General features: G+C 44.6%; 1 protein-coding gene across 1 annotated transcript; it reads left to right on the top strand.

Annotated features, from left to right (window-relative positions):
• The first annotated feature begins 987 nt into the window (after positions 1-987).
• Positions 988-24,486, top strand: otogl (otogelin-like). Its single transcript, XM_062389257.1, has 58 exons — positions 988-1,060; positions 1,624-1,666; positions 1,979-2,024; positions 2,287-2,365; positions 2,464-2,556; positions 3,492-3,646; positions 4,446-4,567; positions 4,776-4,981; positions 5,647-5,771; positions 6,009-6,115; positions 6,236-6,342; positions 6,608-6,733; positions 6,820-6,928; positions 7,009-7,055; positions 7,139-7,284; positions 7,372-7,498; positions 7,625-7,802; positions 7,884-8,008; positions 8,273-8,482; positions 8,634-8,802; positions 8,892-8,966; positions 9,162-9,205; positions 9,437-9,602; positions 9,993-10,100; positions 10,321-10,459; positions 11,213-11,347; positions 11,493-11,639; positions 11,715-11,834; positions 12,015-12,131; positions 14,146-14,302; positions 14,453-14,479; positions 14,609-14,788; positions 14,869-15,147; positions 15,239-15,356; positions 15,448-15,527; positions 15,615-16,486; positions 16,853-17,030; positions 17,117-17,259; positions 17,342-17,365; positions 17,473-17,565; positions 18,136-18,325; positions 18,631-18,848; positions 19,106-19,247; positions 19,344-19,529; positions 19,675-19,887; positions 20,016-20,120; positions 20,236-20,343; positions 20,483-20,584; positions 20,676-20,780; positions 20,953-20,993; positions 21,104-21,167; positions 21,317-21,495; positions 21,592-21,696; positions 21,779-21,898; positions 22,093-22,138; positions 22,949-23,020; positions 23,601-23,680; positions 23,809-24,486. Exons 1-58 carry the CDS (start codon positions 988-990, stop codon positions 24,007-24,009), a joined length of 7,872 nt encoding a protein of 2,623 aa, XP_062245241.1. The 3' UTR covers positions 24,010-24,486.
• Positions 24,487-25,500: the final 1,014 nt, after the last annotated feature.

The following is a 25,500-nucleotide window of genomic DNA, read 5'->3' as shown; positions in this document are numbered from 1 at the left end:
TGTGACAACATACTCTTACGCGATATTTTTGTAAAAAGCACAGGTATAAATTATTAAAGTATTTACTGGGGCTCTTGAAAAGAACCAATGACAGAGACGTTGTTAATGTGACCAGGAACACCTGGGACCTCCCTACTGTGACAAGTCAAAAATGTCTGCTGTGGAATGGGACGAATTCGTTGTTAAATATAAGTGGGGAGCCGCACAGCACATCACATCCATGGAGAGTTTGAGGCACGTCTCTTTAACACGCGCACACATCAATTATTGAACATTTTAAACCATGCACTTGAACTCATAAAGGTTACCTTTCAAATTTCCCCTTAACAATCTTTTAAGTAAAAAGTATCACCCAAAGCCTGTTTCCACACTTTCTGAAACATCACATACATATGGTGTAACCAAAATAGGAATTTATACACAATGAGACGGGACATGGTTAGTCCCCTGTTATTGTAACATTTTGTATAAGTTTTCATATTGTCACTGTACCAGGCAGACCATCCAGCTAGATAAGTTATGGCCTTGAAAATTAAACATACTGCAACTTAAGAAAACCAATGCGAATAGTCGGGAACACAAGCAATCAATTTAAACAGCTTCATCCTGCGTTAAGAATCTCTGCCCTCTCATTGGCCCAGAGCCATCACAGCTACGCACAGCTCGTAGCTCATACGTCAAAAATTCTCCCAACCGGGAAACGCGATCAGCCGGAAATGTGCCGGTACCGTTACAGGTGGACACGGTCATGTGACATGAGAGGTGACCTACCGAAGGTCCCCCCCCCCCCCCCCCATGCGGGCTCAGCGCCGGGTTACCTGCCCACTCAGGTGTGGGCTCCTCGTCGCCTCCTCCACCAGGTGACTTCTCCCAGAGACGAGCAGGCATCCATCGTCCGGTGCTGCCGAGCCAAGCCGAACCGTTTCCTCCCGGGACCAGTGAGATGCACCGTTAACGTGTCGGCGGGACTTGCTTTCGGACTCTGAGATGAACTTGAAGTGGACAGTGAAACGATTTCTTCTGGTGACGTTTTCAGTCTCCCACTTGCTGTCACTTGAGGGTGAGTCTCACAGTATCCAAACGATGTAGTTACTCTTAGTAAAGTTGTCTGCGGAGATCTGGATTTGAATCTACCCATGAAGTATTACATTATTGTATAATATCTATCTATCTATCTATCTATCTATCCATCTATCCATCTATCCATCTATCTATCTATCTATCTATCTATCTATCTATCTATCTATCTATTTGTCTGTCTGTCTGTCTTAATAAGTAATAACAGACATTAATTACTTTATTATTTATGTCCGGGCACCTCTGGATCTACCTTTAGCTGTAATCCTCTTACTCTTGTATCCTCTAATGTTTCTACTATTTTATTTGTAATTAAAAATAAATTATTAAGCACTTTTACTTTTATTTAAATTTACTTTTATACTTTACTCTTCTACGGTATTTCCCTTGTTGCTGAGCTGAGCTGACCTCTCCTTCTCGTCCAGCACTTTTCGTTGCACCGTTGACTCTGTGTCAAATTCCAAATAAACTGGAAACTGGAATATGTTTATAACAGAAGACTGATTTTTATTTTCACAACTTACCGATCACTATCTTTGCATTCAGGAGCTCCGAGCCGACTTTCTGTGAGAGAGGAAAGACTACAGAGGTAAATCAAAAGAAGAGGACATTTAAACAATAATTAAAACTGTCATTAATATATTGTGTTATTGTAATATTATGTTATTTTTCCTCATCGAGTCATTGTTAAGTTAATTTACAGGTTGACATTTGCACTTTCTTTTTATGTCACTAGAGTGTGTGACAGAGGCAGCATATGAGAGTGTGTGTGTGTGTTTGTGCGTGTGTGAGGGTGAAGTCTAGAGAACTGTGGAGTCTGGATTCAAGTGGTGTAAAGTGCACTTTAAGTCTCCCCTCTGACTGTTTCTTCCCACTAATGTGCGTGTTTGTGTGTGTGCAGGAGGGCTAATGCACTTCGGAGGAAACGGGATCTCCTCGGGGAGGAGGTTGGTATACACCTAAGAGAACCAGAGGAGGTCAGGGCACCCACATGCGCACAGCACCAAAAAAAAAGCGTCACAAAGCTGTCTTTGTACAGAAACACTCTACACTAACACACACACCTTCACCCGACTCAGGCTGACGCAACTTTTGACTTACAGCAGCAGGTTCACCGAGCGCACAGAACTGTCACTGATGCTGTTGAAGCTTGAGACGTGCTGTATTTAAGAAACCGCTCTTAGTATTAATTGTTTATTGTTCTCCAAGACATACAGGCCGCTGCTGTCGGAGGGTACACTGTCACGCAGCATTTTACACAACTACACAGCCAGAGATGCCTCTTCAGGTAAAAACACCATGTATCACATGAACGCAAATGCAGTCATAAAGGATTCAAACTGTCTGACTGGGGAAAGTGAACTTGAGTCCGTTCATGGCTTCCAGAATATTGCGGCTGCCTCAATGGGGGCTGGTGTCAGGAGGGCGGTGTGTGTGACTGCGCTCAGTTCCAGGCACTGGGAGACCGCTGCCAGATCAGTGAGTGACACACACATTGGACTCTAGTTACTTCTTGTCTAACCTTAAACTAAACCTAATCCTTAACATGTCATTCACTTTCAAATGTAATGATTTATATTATGTGTCTTGCTTTTTAACCCCATAAGGAAGATAAATCCAAATAAGGTAACTGTAAACACTATTGATAGTTGGTAATTGTGCAGTAGACCTTCAAATGCACAAGGAATATTCAACAGCTCATCCTATATGAACGTGCGTGAGTGTGTGCGTGTGTATCATACTCTCCAATCATTCAGCAAATATCAATTACCTGCACAAACTCCCTATACACACACTTAACCCCCTAAAGGAGCAGCTATAAAAATCACTTGAACCAAACTACGGTAAAAGAGTAAGAGCTGAGTGATGGAGTTTCTGGTTTCTATATTCTGAACAGGCTCCCTACACAGTTTGTCAAGAGATCTGAGGTCACGGATATTGTCAAGACTTCATTTCAACAAACTAATTTAGTGCTGACATACATAACTCCTGAGGGACCTACAACTGAATTTAGACTTGAAATATAAATCCTTTGATTGACTAGAAGTATTTTTTATTAAAATCAAGTAAACAAAGATGGCATATAACTGGCCATGACAGAACATGTCAACATGTAGAGTATTCTTTACAAAATCAATCACCCTCCACCCCCTCAGAGTTTGGGGGAAATCTTAGGCAGCTTCTTGGCACAGCCAGCTACTGGGATTTCCTGTAACAAGGGGAAAATCCAGGTATCCGTTTTCCAATGATAATTTCAATGAAATAAAAGACGGGGAAAGATAAAAAGATGATAAAAGAGCATTTGCAGTTAGCTCTGTCAAAGTTTCAATTTAGCAGAAATTCATTTATGTCACCACATGAGACTGAACCACTTAATGACTCTTGTCCGAGTGAGTTGTCCATTTCCCTCTCAGTACCTAACCAGGGCCAGGATAGAGACGGGATTTGCAGGTCATGGGGTCAGCACCACTATGAGACATTTGATGGAACATACTTCTACTTCCCTGGAACCTGCTCCTACATTCTGGCCCAGGACTGCCACTCAGCTACACCACAGTACACGGTGTGGGTAAGAACATATAAATCAGAATAACACTGCAATATTTAATCTTTATGTATTCACAGTATTTTAACTGAAAATGCATGTTCTTGTTTCAATAATATGCACACGCATCATGCAAAGAGGATATCTGATTTTGCCCCATGTAAACAAAAGGTCTAGTGACAGCATGATAAAGAGGATATTGAGTACGATATTTAAAAATACATCTGTGAGCTGCGTTGTTGCACCAGGTGAGATGTTTCATCACCACTATGAACACGGGCACTGCAGATCATTCTGAGCAGATCCACTGTCACCATTTTGCTGTAGTAAATACACAACACTGCAGCAAATCCATAAAAGGGAAATTGTCCCCAACAAATACTGAATTTTTTGTTGTAGTAAATCATAGATCCTTTTGAATATGAAACCTCTAATGAAGATTTATCCTTGTAGAAGAAAAATGGCTGTGGGCTAAGAGACATTGACAGTCTGTGGAGATACGAATTATTGGACTTTATCGTTCGATCATCCAGATCGTTAATCTGATGAATAATACAAATTAACAACATTGCAACTTTTCTTGTTGTTAAATTACATAAAAATTAAAGGTTCTGAAGTTTTTCTAACTCTGTCTTTTTCTCGGATCTTCTATCATTGATTTTTTGATAATCATAGCCTAATAAGTGCAGCAATTCAATCTCTTGTGGCCATATTGTTTGTTAGATCGATAGCTAGTAATCGATAGCTGAAGGTTAATGATTGTGGTAACCGACCTTTTTACCCTTCCTTTGATTTTCTACCATCATCTTTCTTGTCTTCTCAGGTCCACAACAGCAGAGTGTGTGATGGGAGTGTGTATTCATGCCCAAGAGCTCTCAGCCTGTTCTTCCCAAACGAGGAGGAGATCCATATCTCTGGATATCAGGTCCACCAGGGAGGTCGCAGGTGTGTGAGCATCTAGAGAAAAAGACAGAGATTTTTTAAATAAATAATTGACACAATTTAACAAAATTATAAGAACAGAAAGGAAAAACTTGCTTAATAACCACCTCATCCACACACCCTGGGAAATCACAGCCGAGCATTATCATGATTTTCTCTGTGGTAACTGTCGCTGTTGTCTCTTAATGCATCTTTCTCTGTAAACTGTCAGGCTAAGTCTACCTCAGACTGTAGGCGGTGTGTTTATTGAGCGACTGGCTGATTACCTGCTAGTGAAGAGTGTGTTTGGCTTCTCGTTGGCCTGGGACGGAGGCTCAGGGGTCTACCTGAAGATGAGCGAGGAGCACCAGGGTGCTCCCTGTGGCCTGTGCGGGAACTTCAATCACCTCGCTGGCGATGACCTCACCACCGCTCGTGGTAAGACCAGCCCAACTGGCCCCTCATCCTCTTTTCCCTTCTCTCAGCACCCACTCTCCTCAATTACTATTATTGTAGAGTCCACGGTAATTAGAACCAATTATTTTAGTAGTGGGGCCTGGAGACAGCGGAAGGACAGAAGAGAGATGATAGTTTGGGTTTGAATGGCTGGAGGGAGCAGGAATCCTTCCTCAGATGACTGAAATATGATCTGTGGTCCCCTGCCTGTGTGAGCAGAGAGCTGTCCAGTTGAGAGGATGAGCTCAGAGGAAAAAAAGCTCTAGTTTTCATGGTGCATTTGCAAATACACTGTTTAACTTTTATTAGACCTCTATTTTGTAGGTGATTTTATGTTTGTTGACAGTATAGAAATGCATGTGTACATGTCTGTATGGTATAACTGTATCTTCAGCCTGTGCATGAGGTTAAGTTTATTCAGGTTTATTCATAAATCATGTTAAAATCCACCAGTTGACTGAAGTCCTGCACAATTAAAACAGAAAAATTAAATAAATAATAAATAAAATAGAAAGCATAAGAAGGGAATAATAACAACCTAAGGACACAAAGCATGAGTAAACAACTCTTTTAATTTAATCTTAAACATGTTTATGTGCTAGCTGTACATTCATACTGTATGTGTGTGTGTTGACGGTGTGTTTAAGGAATCCGCACTGATGAACCTGCAATGTTCGCTAACAGCTGGTCAGTGGATTTGCCTCATGAGAGAGCCTGTCCCTCTGTAGACCTCGACTTCAATGGGCCCTGCCAGTCTGAGTCCGACATGGATGTAAGAACCACAGAGACACTCATTCTACTCAGTATTACTACACTATACTCCAGCTGAACAAAGGAGGGAATGTAATAAGGCAAATTTGGCCCAGAATATTACTCAATTTAAACATTTTTAGTTTTAGCTCTGAAAGAACTATAGTGGTCCCTGTATGTTAGAGGACTGGAGCCTTGTCTTTAATTGATCATGTGCTGTATATTCAAACAATACTGTATTTTCTGTGAACGTGTGCAGGACGCCATAGAGAAATGCAGTGCGCTTCTCTTCTTCCCGTTCCTGTCATGTCATGAAAACATTGACCCAAATCCCTTTGTGGCCAGCTGTGTGTCTGACCTCTGTGTGTAAGTCAACACTTTTCATCTGATTATTGTTTTTATTTTCCATTTTTCTTCACTCTTTTCTTTGTCTTGTAGGTTAACGGCCAAATCATTTTTGATGCATTTTTTCTTCCTCTTTTTCAGTTCTGATGATGAGGAAACATTTTGTCGAGCCTTGGTGGAGTATACCCGAGCCTGCTCTCATGTTGGATATCCAGTGAGGGAGTGGAGGGACAGCTTCCCTTCTTGTAGTAAGTTTCTTGCTCTTGACACGCTTGGAAGAGATGTGTGCTTTTCTATTTTGTGTATTTTGAAAGCATTAGCTTTATTCTTGCGAAAACATTTACAAATGATGACAATCTGAATGAATTTCTGAGCCTTTAGCCTGGACACACATCTGCTCTCTCAGTGAGAACAGAAGTTATTCCACATTATATTCTGTGTATTTATTTATTTGATATTCTGAAATCGGTTCTGTAATCTCTGTGAAGCTCAAGTGTCTGTGTTTGTATCCAGATGATGGCTGTGAGGAGAGTTTTGTCTATAGAGACTGCATCAGTTGCTGTCCACCTACCTGCACATTCGAGAAAGAGTGTCTGGGAACCAACCTGCATTGTCTGGACGGCTGCTACTGTCCTGATGGTTTCTAAACATAAACAATATTCTAATTTCTGCTCTGTTAATTGATCTTAATTGTAAATTTAGTTTTCCAATCCTCTGTCCCGCAGGTCTTATCCTACAGAATGGAACATGTATCGCAGTTTCTCAGTGTCCATGTGTTTATCATGGAGCATCATATATACAAGGACATGTGCTTCAACAGGGCTGCAGTGTTTGGTTAGTGTCTATATGTATTCCCCAGTGAGCGGATAGAGTGGCTGATGTGATGCTAACCCACAGTGCTGCTCTTTCTCTAGTGTCTGCATGGGAGGAGTGTGGAACTGCACCGAGAACAACTGCACAGGTAAGATCACCTTAACGATCACTTGAGAGCATCCAGAAAGACAAGATGAAGCCCCTGACTTTCTGCTCTGTGTGTCTTGTCAGCGGAGTGTTCGGTGGTGGGGGACGTGTTCGTGACTACGTTTGATGGGAGGATGTTCCTCCAGCCGGGGGCGTGTCAGTACGTCCTGGCGAAGAGCCGCAGCGGCAGCAGGTTCACCGTCACGCTGCAATATACGACCTGTGCAGAGGTATTGTGAACAAAGGCCCACACACCTATCCTGCAGTATCCTTTCTACCTAGGATACTAACCCTCCCTCCTGTATGTGTGTCTACAGCAGCAGGTGTGCATTCAGTCAGTGACAGTGGTGCTGGATGAAGATGTGAGTCATCAGATCACTTTGACCAGAGAGGCCGAGGTGATAATAGGTGTCAACCCGGCACCTGCCCTGCCGTATATTGATGGTAAGATCACAAAATCATAACAGCTTCATATTTTACCGAGCTCTAAAGAAAAATGAATTTGAAATGATTTGTAGTAAAGCTATGTGATCTCATGGTTTTTGTTTCCTCTCTGTTTTGGGTATCTAGATATGGTGGAGGTCCGGAGGCTGACCTCAGTGTTTACACAGCTGAAAGTAGGGATCGGTCTGAGGCTACACTATGACGGTCGAGGGGGGCAGGTCTACCTTCAGCTGGACAGCCAATGGCATGGACAGACATTGGGCCTCTGTGGAACCTTCAATGGAAATCTACGAGATGACTTTCTGTGAGCGAGTACCTTCCATTTATAAATCAGTGTTGAGAAGTTTCCTTTTTCCTGACTCTGTGTGTGTCGGTGTGTCTGTAGGTCTCCCGCAGGCATGATAGAGGGCACTCCCCAGCTTCATGCCAATGTTTGGAAGGTGTCATCTGCTTGCGTTGCGCCCGTTAACCTGCCCATTATAGATCCCTGTGAGATGAACCAGCACAATGGTAACAATGCTCTCATTTTCTTTTGGTTTTATCTGTTTTTAGCATTAATCCTTTATTTGACACGACAGAGTTCAGCATGAAAGGGGGATAGAGAGTGGAGAAGACATGCATGTAGATTTGCTTTACTGTACAGTTTAATACAGGGAAATGGAAGGAGGGAAGTTGTGGTTTGGATTATGCAGGTTTTGTCTGTAAGTCGTCTCAGTTCGTACTAACAAATAATATATCAAAATGTTTTTTTATATATTTCGTTGCATGTTCTAGTTTTCTATGCAGCCCAGTGTGAGGAGCTCTTGGGGACTGTATTTGCGCCGTGTCATGGTTACATCAGTCCAAACGTCTACCAGCAGCAGTGCCGCTACCAGGCCTGTCGCTGTGGGAGCAGCTGTCTGTGCACGGCGCTGGCTCACTACGCTTACCTCTGCTCCAAACATGGAGTCAACCTAGATTTCAGATCACATGTGTCTGAATGTGGTGAGTGGGTCATTTTGAAGGTAGCTTATATTCATGCTGTTTACATGTATACTCTATTGTACCCTAATAATTAATGTTCTACATAATGGTTGTTTCAGAATCATTGGGTTATACAGTATAACCATCTATGTATCTATTACTTACCCTGCAGGGGTGGTGTGCCTCGGCGGCATGCTGTACCATTCTTGTGCGTCGTCCTGTGGGCGGTCGTGTCGGGCTCTGTCGAGCACCGAGACATGTCACCCTGACGACTGCGCAGAGGGGTGCGGCTGTCCAGACGGCAGCTTTTATGACGATGTGCGCCAGCGTTGTGTGCAACTGTAGGACTCCATCACCTCATTTATCATCCTAATCACCCCGAACGCACACACACAGAGAAGTAAAGTAATTAATATTGCTTTCCCCTCAGGTCTCAGTGTCATTGTTACTCAATGGGCGGTGTGTCACAGCCAGGAGAGGTGACCTTCAGCGCCTCGGGCCCCTGGTGAGTCGCAACTGAAAAGGGGAAAACTCACGTTGGCTGCTCTCCCACCTGCACTCACTATAACTTCCTCACGCACATTTGGGAAAGCGATTAAAGCTTGAATGATTGTCGCTTAAACGGACCTTGTGTTTGATAACATCGCTCTCCACTCAAAACACTGATTCCTTTTTCTCCACCATCCTGTGCCTCCATTAGCCTGTGCAGAAATGGGAAGATGGAGTGTGTGCCAGAGGAAAAAGGTAACCTCACACACACCCCTCCCTTCAGATCCTGCCCTCGTCCGTTCCAACATCAAAGTGTTATTTCAGGCTGTGTCCCTCATGCTGAAATCAAGAGCCTTATGTCTGTAGTTGTAGCTCGTTTCCCATGACTGGCTGTTGCGGTTGATGCTTAAGGCGACTGGGGCATTGGTTTTCTTCCTGTGTGGGTGTGTGTCTGTCTGTGTGTATGTGCATATGTGCACATTGTAGAGCCTGATAGTGTGGAGGTCGGCGATTGTCCAGAAGGGAAAGTGTACCACAGCTGCACCGAGCAGAGAGGGGGCGTGGCCTGTGCACCGACCTGCCGTAACCTGATGTTGAACCTCACATGCCCTCCCAACACACCATGCATCCCTGGCTGTGTCTGTCCTCCTGGGTAAAATGAGAACCTGGTGCCTTCAAGTGTTACAATGTATTTATGTTTTAAAAGAGCTTCAAATAATTTGTATTAGTACACACAGGGAGTGATTTCTTGGTAAAGTCTCAGTATGAGATCTATATGTAGAAAAATATAGATTCTTCCTTTACCTGGTTTTTCTACTAGAATTTTAATATATAAGTTTTTTCTCAGCTTAGAATTAAAAGCCTTCATCGAGGGCTTGTTTACTTCAAATAACCTATTATTTCCAAGTGTGTTAAAAATCTTCATTCAATGTTACAAATGCAAAGGTTTAACTTTGAGAACTGGGAAATGTGGAGGAATGTGAGTTTTAAATCAAGTGTTTGCATGTTCTGTACCTCCCCTGTAAATTGTGCTTTGTCCCAGGCTGGTGCTGCACCATGGGGGGTGTTACTATCCAGAGAACTGCCCCTGTGCCTGGCTGGGCCTTGAGTACCTGCCTGGAGAGACTGTGGAGACACCATGTTACAAATGGTATACAGCTTTACCATAGCTAACCCGTAGCCAGATAAACATTATTATAGGATCGTAATATTTTGAAATGTTTTGTAACTGCATTTTTCCTTTTCTAAGAAGCCTAACCTTCAAACTTAAAATAATATAATTCACAGTACAGTGAAGTTGCATGTGGTGCATCAAATAGCACTTCCTTCCTCTTTTCTTCTCATGCACGTCCACCTGTCCATCTCCTCAGTGTGTGTCACCGCGGCTATTTCAACTGCAGCTACTCCCCATGTCCAGCTGTGTGTACAGTCTACAGCGACAGACACTACCACACCTTCGATGGCCTTGAGTACGACTACTACTCTGACTGTCAGGTCTATCTGCTTAAAGTGAGTGGTATCTCTATCAGGGGTGTAAGGCGTTAAACTATGAAAGATTGTGTAATTGACCTCAAGGGAAAGACATTTTTATAAGAGAGTCTGTGTGTGTGTTTGTGTGTGTGTGTGTGTGTGTGTGTGTGTGTGTGTGTGTGTGTGTGTGTGTGTGTGTGTTTAAAGGCATAGTAGGTCCACCTTTGCCCTTTCTTGGAAGTGTCCAGGCCCGTTGTGATTTGGATCTGGGAAAGAAAATCCAAGCCTATTTCTAAACTTTGAAAAGCGAGTGTTTTTTAATTAGAGCAGATTAAGGTGTGTATGTGTGTGTGCCAGTAGCTTTGCACCATGGTAATGCTAGCAGGTGTTGTGCAAAGCTGAAGCGACACAAAGAAACCAGTGTTCACTGTTCACAAACCCCAGGGCTCCTGCGCTCCCAGGGATATACAATTAGAACGAACAGAACAGGAATTCCAATTCCGATCCAATAGGCCGCCGGCCACCCTGCAGACCTGCAAAGAATGGGGAAGCAGGTCAGGGCTGTGTCTCATTAGAATAGAGCTGCATCCCCTTCTTGACACTGCTCATGTATGCACAATTTCAGAGCCTCCGGAACAGGTAGAATCCAATTTCAGGTTACAATCTCGGTCATGTGGTGATTTTGCATGCAACTGCTGTTGTCAGGGAGAAAATTGTAAACCAACGTATTAAAATATTGTGTTGTCCTCATTCCCTCCTGAGAGTAACATTCTCTCTTCTCCCCCTGATCAGAGTGCAGGAGAAACCGAGGTGTCCATAGTTGCCCAAAACAAGGACTGCTATGAGAGCGGCATTGTGTGCATGAAAATACTGGTCATTCACGTGGGACTTACCAAAATCTACTTCACTGACAACTCCGGCAACCCTGTACGAACTATACACACACATTCGTGCTCTCTATTTACCTTTTAATCAAATCTATTCTTCAAGTTTCTTATATTGTCAAAAATAGATCTGTTAACTATATCAATATCCTGCTAATACCTTCTAACAATGCTTTGTTTTGTTTTAGAGTCCGTCCACTGTTGTGGGACGAGGGTCAGAGTTTGAGTTGTTGAAGGCCGGCTATTATACCGTGGTGCAGTTTTCCAACCAGGACTTGACCATCCTCTGGGACCGCAAGACGACTGTGCACATCAGAGCTGGACCTCAGTGGAAGGTCTGGACACGGAGTTGAACACTTTGCTTTTCAAAATCCGAACACATGACTCAGCCTCTTGCTTTCTAACCCCAGGGCCTCCTCAGCGGACTGTGTGGAAATTTTGACAGCGTGACAGTGAACGATATGACCACCTCCAGCCACATGGAAGTCAATAATGCGCAGACCTTTGGAGACAGCTGGGCCCTGGGACAGGTATGACTCAGCTGAACTTCTCTCTTCCATTGATTTTCCTTTAACCTTCTTTCCTCTTACACTCCTCCGCTCCTTAGTCACTCTGTCTCTGTGTTGCTGTACTGTGTGTGTGCGCACTGTGATATTTACAAGTAATCAGACTCTCGATCTCTCCCTGTGTGTGTACCTTGTGCGTTGTAGTGTGAAAGTGACCATGTAGTTGAGCGACCGTGTGAAGGGGACTTGGGGAGACAGCCGTACGCCAAGAGGGAGTGTGCTCTCCTCTACAGCGATGTCTTTGCACCCTGTCACAACGTGGTAAGTGGCACTGGACACGCACCCAAATGCCGGGTACAGAGTGAATGCAGCTGTATAAAGGTTATCGTGTGTGCAGCAGGGGAATAGAGGTTGCTGAGAGGTTATGGGAACAACTCTTAACTGATCTCAGTGCACTGTTCTCTAGGAGATAGAACCAAATACCAAATGCCACACTAGATGCTCGGCTGCCGCACACACCCACAGACACACAATCCTCAATACTCTGTTACAGTGTAGTCTTTCTAAATGTGGCCAGCAGAGGGAGCTCTGTATATATGCACGGGGCCATTGACCAGTATATGACAATTACTTTATTAGTAATATGCTTATATATATTAAGAGAGGGCGAGAGATCAATATGCTAGAACTAATGAACAATGCATATTTTGGTTTAACAGTTGTTAAAGTTAATAATTGATAATACATTTTTGCCTCCTCCAAGGAAGTTAGTTTGTTGGTGGATTTGTATGATTGATTATAAACAAGATCACACAATAACATCTGAACAGATTTCCTTGAAACATGGTGGAAGGATGAGGTACTGTATGAGTCAGGGAAGAACACAATCGAGTTTGTGTGGATCCGGATCGAGGGCAGATACTTTTCATTTTAATTAACTTTTTCATTGCAAGATGGGGCATTTTCCAACATCATCACTATTGACCCAGGGAATAATTCATGGACCTTTTGAATACATAAATCGGGCATGTTTAAGGAGTTCAATCCATGAGTGTGTGGAATTTAGTGCAGTCTAGTCTTTGGTGTTGTCTGGTAATGCTTCCCCACTTAAATACATATTGTAACAGCACCGATATATCCAGATATATTTACTCTTATCCTTTGTTGCTAGTGAGTTCATCTGCATTGTTTTTATCACTCCCCTGTTATGGCTTTTGCGACTCATATAGACATGTCCTTATTTGGCACTGTAACTATAGCAATAAATTACAGTACAGTACATTTGTCTATACTAGTAAAAAAAATCCTCCTTCTTGTGCTTCACTTCTCTTTCTAAGTGGGCAAAGGGACGACGTCACTGTAGTTTTCCTGGCAGGGTTTGTTTATCTGCTTGGATCAATATGTAAAAGATGTCTCCACACCAATAAATAAACGCAGAGGGCTTCAAAGCTTTAATCTCTAAGGTCAATTATAGATTAAAGCTTGGATCTGAAGACTAGTACGAAGCTTTACTTTTCTTACTTTTACAGAATCCCACGTTCACTCCAGCTCTTCAGAGTGTTTATTTTTTATAATAGAAGTTAGGGATATAGAAGATATAAAACAACACTGGACTGAGCCAAGTTTCTGCTGCATCCTATTTATTTGTGCATCTCCACTTCTAGTGTTCACATTTCTAAAGAGAAACCCCCTCACTCAGAAGTTATACAATCACATTTACCATTTATCATTTTTGTTAGAAATCAAATTAAAAAAGAAAGTTGTATTGATTAGATTCATTTAACTTGTCTAATATTGCCCACATTTCACAGATTGTTGTAAATGGTTCTTAATCAATATAAAATGAATGGAACTTCTGCATCACCCTTTTTAGCAGCATTACTTTCATATGGAAATGAGAGTCTGCAGCTCCAGCCTGGATACAGCCCAGTGCCCGATCAATATCTGGGCCTGTCACATCATCGCAGAAGAAAAATTCAACATTTTGAAGTGTACTGTGTATGTGCACTACAGCAGCCAGTGTCAGGAACACAGAGGTCCAGCTAATCTTGCCTTGGGACGGACCCACGCATCGCTGATGCATTTTGTCTTGTCTGTCATCCGAGTTCATCCAATCCCCTCTGCACCAGAGGTTGACCCACATTCCTTTGTCCTCATGGCTCATCATTCCTTCCCTGTCTGAATTATTGAGAAGTACTCACCCCCTAAACAAGACCTCCCCCAGTTTCCCCGAGGGAGATTTGGCCCGGTTTGCTTCATGATTGTTAGTGTGTGTGTGTATATGTGAGTTTGTATACGTGTGTGACCGTGTGTACATGCTTTGTATACTACTCAGGTGGATGTGGCCTGGTTCTATAGGAACTGCCTGACAGACACTTGCAATTGTAACCGCGGGGGAGATTGTGAGTGTCTCTGTACATCCATCGCTGCGTATGCTCACAAATGCTGTCAACAAGGCGTCACAATACACTGGCGATCTCCCTCTGTTTGTCGTGAGTACACACACATACACACATGCTCATAGTACAGTGGTCAAATCTGTTAAGTGTGGATATGACCCCTTCATACCACTTTCACCACTTCCTCTCTGCATCAGCCAATATTCTGCTTTATAACCCATTACCTGTGTTGTTCTCTTTCAGCCTATGATTGTGAATATTATAATCAAGGTATGTATAAGTAAGGTTGGTATTTATAGATTAAAATTGATATCCTTTTCCAAGCATCACATTCAGTTTTCGCTTGGATCTTGCCCCCCCAACACTTATTCCCTCTCTGACTCTCAAATTTCCTCACAGAACTCGGCAATGGCCCATTTTCTTTGGTGAGTGCCGTCTTTAACGACACCATGTTTGGAGTGAATCGCACCAGCAGCTCTGTGTTTCCTCTGGTAATAGAGAGATTGGGGCAGTTGCCTGCCCCAGGCCTACTGTTCAACTTCATGATCACAGCAGGCCTGCAGAAGGAGAGAACATCACGTGAGCATCAGCGTTAACACGATTACACACTACAGTTATTTGTTCCTGGGAACATTACCCCCATTTGCTTCTTTTCCAAGGTGTCCCTGTGGTGTCACTGGAGTCTGCAGAGAGACCAAACTATTTCCTGGCTGTGTCCGGGCGCAGCCGTCTTCAGCTGGAGCACTGGAGTCGAGGGGAAGAGTTTAGTCGCCGGGCAACGTTTATCCAGCACCAGGGGCTGTTTCTGCCAGGTCACACCTCGTTCGAGCTCGTCGGCCAACCAGGAATCTTTCTGACGCTGACACGCACTTCTGCACGAGCCCAGAGATATGACACCTCAGAGGGCTTCAAATCGGGAAGCAGCTTCACGCTGGAGGGTCAGAAACACATTTGCGTTCCCAGAGCAAATATGCATAACGCATACACACAAACACTAACTATTGTGGTGCTTCTCCTCCTCTCTGGCAGAGAGCAGTTTGGTGATACCTTACCGGATGATGTGCGAGTGGCGTTACCAGGCCTGTGCGAGCCCGTGTGTCCACACGTGCAGTGACCCCGATGCCACACGCTGCCAGTTCCTGCCTCCGTAAGAGACTTGTCTCAGTAAAAGCACTTATTACACAGCCAACACAATCTAAGCTGGGTTGAAGTGCTGTAATAGGTTTTGTATGTTGCAGTGTGGAGGGCTGCTTCCCACGTTGTCCGAAGAACATGGTGCTTGATGAAGTAACAAGAAGATGTGTCTACACAGAAGACTGTGAGTACAACGGATTGTTGCCTTTGAATAAGATGGGAATTCTATCATGCAATACAAAGATTGATTGTTTCTTATTGTCTTCTCTAGGTGTGTCCTTACCTCCGACTCCCACACCCTTTGCATTTGTGACGCAGTCCAACAAAACTACTACACCTACAACTCCAGCCACAGCCACCACAACTACCACAACTACCACAACCACAAGGCCGACAACTATCACAACCACAACTCCCCCTACCACCAACTCAACAACAACCACCACAACCACCACTACAACAACCAGAGCAACAACTACCTCCTCCACTACTGTCAGGCCCATGACAACCACAATCCCCACCATTACTCCCAGTACAACATCATCCACCGAGCGTGTCACCACTCCATCTGCACCTCCTCCGGCTCCTCCCACCACTCTTACTCCCTCATCACCTCCAGAGACAACCACTCTCATCATGACTGAAGTGACCCCTCCTCAAACCACCGCGACCACTCCTATGACCACCACGGCAACGCCCACCACTGTACCCACCGAGGCCACAACAATCTCTGTGACTTCTTCTCCTCCCGCCCCTACTACCATCGCTTCCACTACCTCCAGTCCTACTACCATTAGCACACCAGCATCAACCCCTCCCATAACCTCCGCGCGACCTCCTCTAACCTCACCCACCACAGCTGTCACCACGGCCCCCACCTCCACCATTTCTGTCCTCGAAACCAACACTGAAATTGTGACCACTCCACAAACTACACCAACAGACTCAACCATCAGCACAGAGACCCCACCCCCGGCGGAAACCACCACAGTAGCCGTGACGACCACAGTAACTTTCCCTACACCTGTAGAGCCCACTTCTGATCAGATGACCACAGAACTGGTGACAAGTCCTGGGACCTCTCCTGTGACAGAAGAAGGATCGACCAGACCTCCATTCGTTTTCCCCACAGCCCCCTGCACAGTAAGAGCTGCTGCAGTTAACGCACAATCCTACAAACACCTAGATAATACATCTGTGTGTGAAAAGACGTGTTGCATTCTTAGAAATGTACAAATTATGGAATACACATCTCATTTTTAAATATGAATATACACACTTTCTCTCTATATATATATATAGAGAGAGAATATTCCATTAACCAGAGGAATGGCATATACTGCTGGACACTAATGATTGGTGGATATATATACAGAAAAATGTAGAAATCCAATTTCTGTTTACTTATGGAAACTAGAATGACTTTCTTTCAATAATCTTCGCCGATGTCTACGAGGGCCACTACATGTGATATGAGTAAAACAAAGGTTGTGTGACTTATCTCCACAGCCGCCATACTCCTACCGCATCGACGAGTGTGCAGAGCTGATCTGTTTCAATGGAGAGCTGCTGCTTCACAACTCCTCTCTCCATTGTCGCTATAACACAACCCAGCCCCAGTGCAGCCTGCTGGGCCTGCCCATCCTCATCAACACGGACCCCTGCTGCCCACTGTGGCAGTGTCCCTGTAGGTTTGGTTGTTCATGTTAAATATCAGGATTCCCTTCTGGTCCAGTCCTGTTTGATTTTACTGATACGATTTGTTTTTGTCAGGTCGCTGCACGGTGATGTCCGACCTGCGTGTGATCACCTTCGATGGCAACAATGTTGCCTTGTATGACAATGGCTCCTACATCCTGGTCAAACTGCCCATGGAGACCATTATTGGAACTGTGGAGAAATGTCCGACCAGCCAGGTGACGTGCAAATAATTCAATGTCAACAACATCCTACGACTTGAACTGAAAACTGAATTTGTTTGTTTTGTTTTCTTTGTAGAGTGTGAACTCCATCAGACGAATTGTAAGTACAGCCTCATCCCCATCTTTCACTACATTAGTGTTTACATCAAGGTCAAAGTTACTCATTTAATAAATTATATATTGGTCTCTAATCTCTCTCTGCTGCAGAGTTCAACAGGTGGAACATCTGGTCTTTGTTTCAAGAAGCTGAACATCACAACCTCCTCCCACAGGATCATTATCAACCGACTGGAACGCAAAGTGACCCTCTTTACTTCATCTCCTGCCAATTCACTGCCAAGAAAATCAACTTATCCTTCACAAATGATATATGATTCTTGATAGAGCCTTTCAAAATTATCGGTTTGTCAGTGAAAAATCATCCAATAATGTGGGACCAATGGTGTAATGGGAGCCCCACGTATGGAGTGTTTAGTCATCCTGCGTGGCCCTCTGCTGCAACTCTCTCCTGCTCACTTATCCTTATCCTACATATTTAAGATGTAATACCCAGTATGAGCCTCTATTTTTGCTGAAATTAGATGATATGAAAAAAGATCTTTTACAGAATAGACCATGTTTACAAAAATCTGTTTGGTTATTTTCTCAATTCAAATTTGTTGTATTTAAACTTTCTTCATTATTTATTGATATTTATCATACATTTTAGGGTTGAACAATACATTATCAAACCCCAGTGCATTTCTTTGTCACAGGGGTTTGATAATGATAACTTAGAATATCTATCGATATCTGAAATTGTATTCCTTAAAATACCCCCAATCCATCAGGCTCTAATTCTGGTTCTCCTGTGTGTCCATCTGTCTCCAGGTGACCGTGAACTACAGACCTGTCAAACTCCCGTTCTCCCGTCACTCCCTCTATGTGGAAGACACAGGCAGCATGTATCTGATTCATTCACCTGGTGGGGTCAGCATACAGTGGTATCACAGCACTGGTATCATGGTGCTGCAGTACAGTACCCCTTATAATGCATCTATGCCAACTCGAGGCCTGTGCGGTGAGTCCACACACAAACACACAGACACACACACACATACACACACCAGCTTTGACTACACCAGCGGCAGCCTAATTTATCTAAGTGCCAGCTTTCAGTGCCTAAAGGCTTAATGTCTAAACTGCAGCATCAATGTGACGTGTCATGATAGGATTTGACAATTTGAGATGTTCAGAGCCATTCGATTTAATTAGGCAGGTTCATACACAGTTTATCTCACACAACAGATACACAACTCACTGTAAAAGCCGCGGTATAACTCAATTACACACAGACACCAAACATCTGTCCGCCCCTTATGCCAGGTTGTTGCGATGGGAACCCAGAAGACGACTTGAAGCTGCCCAACGGCACCGTGGTCCGAGAGGTGGGAGACATGATGCTCTTCCTGCAGGGATGGAGAGTGCAAACCACCGATGAAACCGAACACGCACGCAGGGTCGGAGACAACTGCACCACCGGGGATTGCTCCACCTGTCTCTCCATGCTGCGCCAGAGAGCCTTCATGCCATGCCACAACAAGGTAGCTACAGGCTTGATTGTATGTGCATGTGTTTAGTTACTTTGTCATTGTTGTCATTTATAATATCAGTGTTTGTGTGTATTTTATATCATAATGTGTCTTGAAAATCGATCAAAGCTATTTGATGATGTCACCATGGCCTTTGCTATGACATATGGTAGAATAATATGTCATGTGATTAATTAACAGGTTAATTGATAATGGAATTAATAATGAACTCTTCTACCTGACCTTGACTTGTTTTTGTGTGTGTGCAGGTGCCTCCGGAGCAGTTCTGTGACATCATGTGGGCAGGAGACCTGCACTACAAGGATCACCAGTGTGACTTTCTGGCGGCGTACGTGGCCGTCTGCTACACACATCAAGTCTGCATCAGCTGGAGACGACACAATTTCTGCCGTAAGGAGACACAGGCAAAGACGTGACACATATGCAGACGTGCTCACTCCCGTTTCCCGTTTGCTCATGCATTGCTAAGTGCCTGTCATCCTGCAGCGCTGCGATGTCCCCCTGGTAAGGAGTATCAGCCGTGTGTGAGCACCTGCACCAGCCGCACCTGTGTGAACAGAGACTACTACGAGGAGACCACCTGCTCCTTTGTCAGAGAGGAGTGTGTTTGTCGCAGTGGAACCATCCTGCACCGTGCTGACTCCCCGTACTGTGTAACTGAGGATCGCTGTGGTGAGTGAAAGACTAATTACTTGCCATTGTGTCGAGAGCTGCACCATCTGAGAGTCAGAATGAGTTTTGGACCGGGCTTTATATCGCTCCAAGACTCGGATACAGCTCTATTATCAGTGTATTTATGTGACTCTGTTGTGTCTAGTGTGCACAGATAATGAGGGCAACCCGCGGTCCCCGGGCGAGGTGTGGAACGGCTCTGCTCGCGGCTGCTGTCTGTACACATGTGTGGAGAATGGCTCTGTGGTGGCTGTTGAACCAGACTGTAACACTGTCCTGACACCACTGTGTGAGAGGGAGGGGGAGTATGTGCTGGATGTCCTGGAGGAAGGAGCCTGCTGCCCCAAGAAGATCTGCGGTGAGTTTACAAGTTGACAAACATATTGTGTGGTTGTGATAAAGGGATTGCTGAAATGTTCTGTAAGGAGGGATCATTAGATTATCCTTCCTTAACCTTTCTGTTTCACTTCCTTCACCACCTGTCAGAGTGCAACATGACCATCTGTGACAGTGAAGCTCCACCCTGTGATAACGGGAACAGGCTCGTCATTGGTTACAGCGCTCTGTCCTGCTGCCCCGAGTACAGATGTGGTGCGAACACACTTTCAAACTTTTCAGACATCTTTTTTAAACTTTCTGTTCAAAAACCGTATCGGGCTGACATTAACTTTTACATTCACTGAATATTTTGTATCGTCTTCCTCAGAGTGTGACCCCATGGCGTGCCCCCCCGTCTCGCCCCCCAACTGCAGAGAAGATCAGTTCCTCGTGGAGGTCAGGGGGCAGAACTCCTGCTGCTACTCTTTCCTATGTGGTCAGTTTTAATTGTGTTTCACTGCTCAGTCTTTATAGTGAGGTTAGAGTGAAGTTGGCCATGTGTCTCTGTCTTTGACATTTTCATTCAATTATGGCAACAGCACTGACTTTGTTGTTTGTGTTTTCTGTCCGAGCAGTGTGTGAGTCGTGTATTGAACCCATTCCAACTTGCTCTAACGGGGAAATTCTGGCTGTGGATCTAAACACCACCAACAGCTGCTGTCCACACTACCACTGTGGTATGTATGTGTGTGTTTGTGTGTGTGCATGTGTACTTTTCTGTCTGTGTCTATTCAAAGTCAGGTTTATAGATTCTCCCGTGTGTCGCAGTGTGTGATGTCAACCTGTGTCCTGAATCATCCATGAGCTGTGCACCTGGTCTCTCTCTGGTTCAAACTACTCTCTCCGGGCTTTGCTGCCCACAGCATCACTGCGGTACACACACGTACACACATGCACACACACACACACACAAACGCCCCCACACCCTGTTTATCACTGCTGTCCCTTCACTGCTGTGTTCATTCTGAGAAGTTATTTCAGCTGCCACCCACTTTCATAAACTCCACACCGGCTCTCCTTTTAACTTCCTCTTCGTCATTCCCAGAATGCCAATGTGAGGACAGCTCTCTCCCCGTCTGTCAAATGGTAAGTCAGCAAGATGCATCACAAGTCACTATCTAATCACGTATTTGCTGGAAGGTGTAGGTACAAAGTGAAACAAATTGAGTCAAGTCAGCGCTCGTGTTTCCTGTCAGGGAGAGGTGCTGGTTGATGTTCCAGAAGGCAACACTAACTGCGGCTGTCCTCAGCATATATGCCGTATGTATAATCCCTGCACGAAAGCACAACACCTGTCATGAGTGTGACAGTCGACAGGCTGGAGACATTGTTTATCCACTGATTCGATTTCCAGGCTCCCTGGCAGCTTCGTAGTTACTCATCCTGTGTGTGTGTGTTTGTGTGTGTAGAGAAGGCAGAAGTGTGTCTTTTCCAGGGGTTGACGGTGTTGAGCCCAGGCCAGTCTCTGGTTCAGTACTTTGAGGGCGAGCTGTGTTACACCGTCCACTGCCTGCATCACAGAGATCCGGACTCAGGCTTCTACGCTATGGAAATCACCTCAGTCAACTGTTCCCAGAAATGTGGTCCAGTATGCATCCGACACTTTCACCGTATTTCCATAGATCATTGGTCACAGGTCATTGTTCTCCCTATCCTTCATTACTACATTTGCTTGTGTTTTCAGCACCAGGTGTACGCCCCGTCCTCAGATCCTCAGGTGTGCTGCGGCTCCTGTAAAAACGTCTCCTGCACTTTCGCCAATGAAAACGGCACAACAGAGCTTTTCGCTGTAAGAACAACTACGTCCACATCTTAATCCGCCCTGTGCTCCCTTTTTGTCGGGGCAGTTCTGATTCTGGCTCTGTGTGCAGGCAGGGAGTACCTGGGTGGAGAACTGTACACGTTACGACTGCATGGAGACTGCAGTGGGAGCAGTGACCCTGGGCTCTGGGGTGGTTTGTCCGCCATTCAATGACACAGAATGTATTCAGGTCAGGACCTCAACAGATATCTGAAATTAAGGTTGAACGCCACCATCTCTCTTCTGCTCTTAAAATATTATTTTTGTGAGCAGTTGACATTTATATGAATTGTTTTTTTTACTTATCAATCACTGTACCCGTATTATGTATAACAATGTGCATAGACTGTGTTTCTCTTGAACTCTCTTGTTCTCCTCCTGCAGAATGGCGGTATGGTACAGAGCTACGTGGACGGCTGCTGCAGGATATGTGAGTCTCCATATTTCTTTGGTGCTTCTGGTCTGGTGCTTGGAGCTGTCAATCAGAGGGGTGAGCGCCTTGTTGCCTGGCAGTGGATGATGGGCTTAATGGCTGAGTGGTTGGGGGTGAGGCCTTTCGTAGAGGGTGGAGATGAAGCCTGTTTTTGGCCAAGTACTACATTACCCACAATCCCTGGCTTTTGCAGTTTGTCTGCTGACATATATGCAAACTCAAATAGAAGGAAAATCTGATGAAAAACTGAAGTAAATAATGATAAAAATTATTGCAAAACTGCACTCAAAATGAATTATCCATTACTAAGCCAATGCATAACTTCCTGAACTTGTGCTTTGAAGATGCTGATCTGTGTTTGTCGTGTTTCCTTTGCAAATGATAATGGGACATTTGGATGTGATGTGGAAGAATCCTGCTCTGGTGACATTTTCTCTCTCTGTGGATTCGGCATTGCAGCCTCTCCCGCTTAAGCAATGACCTTGCAGTCTGGGCCAATCGGGGTGGGCCATGGTGAGCGCTTAACCAATGAGGAAGTGAGTTGGTGCAGGGCTTAGGGTTTGCCCTGCGTCTCTTTGTGTAATACATCAAATGAATCTGTTCCTTGGCTGGCTGCCTGGAGTGGCCTAAAATTAACAAATAAAAAATAATTAAAATCCATGTGCTTGCCAGCTGCAATGATTCTATTCTCTGTGTGTTTGTTCGTCACATTAACTGTGTTTTCTGAACCAAGCGTGACATAATGTGTGTGTGTGTTCTCCTGCCGTTCTTTGAACCTGACGGCTGTGGACCTGACGATGCTCCCAGGTTCTGGAGTCGGTCTTTTGCCATTTACAGATAATCCACTAACTCCCACTGGTAGTACTAACTGTGACACAGGTACCACCACCTTGTTCTGCTTCCATTTACACAATGACATCCCTGACCGTGACTCATTCACTGGCACTTTCAGACTTTGGTTGAATGTGATGCGTGTGTATTTTTGTGGTTGCATGTCTGTTTATTCATCTTCATTCTCTCACAGTCAAAATTGAACCATTCATAAAGTGTAAATGTCAACACTGTGATTCACTGAGACCAAGCTCAAGATCATCTACTCTTATTTCAGGCATTTCAGCCTTACACCGAATCCATTGATCCAGCTTTGATTGGATTTAAAACAAGGTTAAGATCAGTAGCCTGTAGCCAAGCCAGGTCTCTGCTGTGAGAACTGTGCCCCCCCACCCCAACACCCAACTGTCAATCAAAGCAAGTTCCTACTGCTAGGCAACAAAGGGCCCTCATCAAAAGGCCTTTCAGGGTGTGTGACTGACAGGTCTCTGATGTGAAATGATCTAAAGTGTGTTTGCGTGTGAGCACATGTTTTCCCGTGTGTGTGTGTGTGTGTGTTGTTGTTGTAGCTCTGAGGTTTCTATATGTCAAGAGTTATATCTGAGCATTGATGCGTGTGCATGTGTAGGTAAAGAGGATGGTAAGACGTGCAAACGCGTGGCCATCCGGACGACCATTCGAAAAGACGACTGCAGGAGCAATACACCGGTGAGAAAGAAAAGAGGAGTGGAAGCATTAAATGAGATGTTATCTGAGAGGGGGGGGGGGGGGGGGTAACTGATACCTTCTATTGTTTTGAATCCTCCTTTTCCATCATCTTCCTCCCCCTCTCACAGGTCACGGTGTATTCCTGCGACGGGAAATGTCCGTCCGCCACCATATTCAACTTTAACATCAACAGTCACGCCAGGTTCTGTAAGTGCTGCCGCGAGAGTGGACTGCAAACGCGTTCCGTCTCGCTCTACTGCTCTCGCAACGCCACGCTCGTGGAGTACCAGTTCCAGGAGCCGCTGGACTGTTCCTGCCAATGGCACTGAAGGAAGAATCAAGAAGAGGGTGTCTGAAAGAACTGGTTTGAGGCATCCGTATGAAAACCAGCCATGTTTTATATTGTGTGTATCACTGTAGTCCTTCACAGCACTGACCGTGATTTGTAGTCGTAATTTAAAGATGATTAAATCCCTGATGTACGTGGGAGATTGTTTTTAATTAGTTAGACTGCACACATGTTCCTTGAAACAGTCCAGTCAGCGTTTTAGTTCTTTCAAGTGATGGTACAAAGTCATTAAGCCTTTTTATCTGACTCTATAAGAACAGTTGCGATTGTATACACCCAACGATTGTATTTTTTATTGTACCAGCTGGTGGGTTTAAACCCTGTATGTGCATTTTGGTTCTTCTTAGAAACAGATGTAACCTTTGTACAAATGGAATCGATATTTTGTTTTCTTAGAAGTGAAATGATTTTCTAAAATATCTTTGTAGTTGAATGAATTGAAAGTCATTTCGTTGAATAAATGACTGAACAGTATCTCTGTCTGAATGTTCAGTGATTTGCAGTGTGTCCTTTTCACCCGCCCTTCTAATTTGGCCTCCTCAAACACTTCCTCCACACACATTCTCATCCTGATTCAGCATGTGTGGTGCTGACCTGTGTTTGTGTTCCACCTCTGGAAGCTTATTGCTGTGGGGGAGTCGCCTCCTTCATAACAGAACCCCTCAGTCGGACTCCGCTCTCTTGTCTGTCCATCACATTTCTCCCTTTTTACATTCCTGCCATTCCACATGGACCAGTGCTCCCACCACACCCCGTCTCCGAGCCAAACCATCCTCACCACTGAAATGTCATGAACAATTCCGAGCACATGCGCTTATTTTAGAGGTTTTTCATGAACTCGTGGAAATGAAGTAAAAACACTTGGGACATGTGTCTGCCGTGACTGCAGCAGCTGACTGACTGACTTTCTGCTGGGGCACATCTCAATTCCCCGTAAAACCTCAGCACCTCATCACTCTCCCCTTTTCCCCTCAGTATAGCCCCCCCACCACATCCCACTTCTCCAGCCTCCCCACCTCTTGTCTCCTCAGGAGCCCAGCTCTGGCCATGCGCCCGTGGTTACCATGGAGAGCTGCTCTTATTCCAACAAAGAGGCAAAACAAGTTGGGTTGAACTCTTACACATACATACACAGTCTCTCTCTCTCTCTCTCTCTCTCTCTGTCTCTCTCTCCTCCCATTCACACAGGAGGTTTCTCTCCCTCTTAAAAAGTCGTTGCTTCTAAGGATAGAGAGCCATTGAGAGCAGACTTTGAGTGCGCGCTAAATTCAAAGTCCAAGCTTTGCGTCAAACTAAAACAAATATTTCACCATGATTTAAGACAGACGGGCGTGTGCCTGTTGCTTTCAAACCCTAGGAAGTCTGAGAGAACATTTTCTTAAAGTTTTATACCGGTCACTTTTTTATCTGACGCTCTTCTGTGCGTCACCGACACAAATAGTTTTTGGGAATTTCCGCAGCCGATGTTTAC

The sequence above is a fragment of the Platichthys flesus genome, chromosome 6 (genome assembly GCF_949316205.1).
Source record: "Platichthys flesus chromosome 6, fPlaFle2.1, whole genome shotgun sequence".
Taxonomy (NCBI): Eukaryota; Metazoa; Chordata; class Actinopteri; order Pleuronectiformes; family Pleuronectidae; genus Platichthys; species Platichthys flesus.
The sequence above is the reverse complement of the archived record's forward strand: the minus strand, read 5'-3'. Positions and strand labels throughout refer to the sequence as shown.

Coding starts and splice junctions, on each gene's coding strand:
- otogl (XM_062389257.1), top strand. CDS start 988: ATGAACTTGAAGTGGACAGTGAAACGATTTCTTCTGGTGACGTTTTCA. Junction 7,499..7,624: donor TGCCCTGCCGTATATTGATG/GTAAGATCACAA, acceptor TTGGGTATCTAG/ATATGGTGGAGGTCCGGAGG. Junction 9,206..9,436: donor GTGTGTGCCAGAGGAAAAAG/GTAACCTCACAC, acceptor TGCACATTGTAG/AGCCTGATAGTGTGGAGGTC.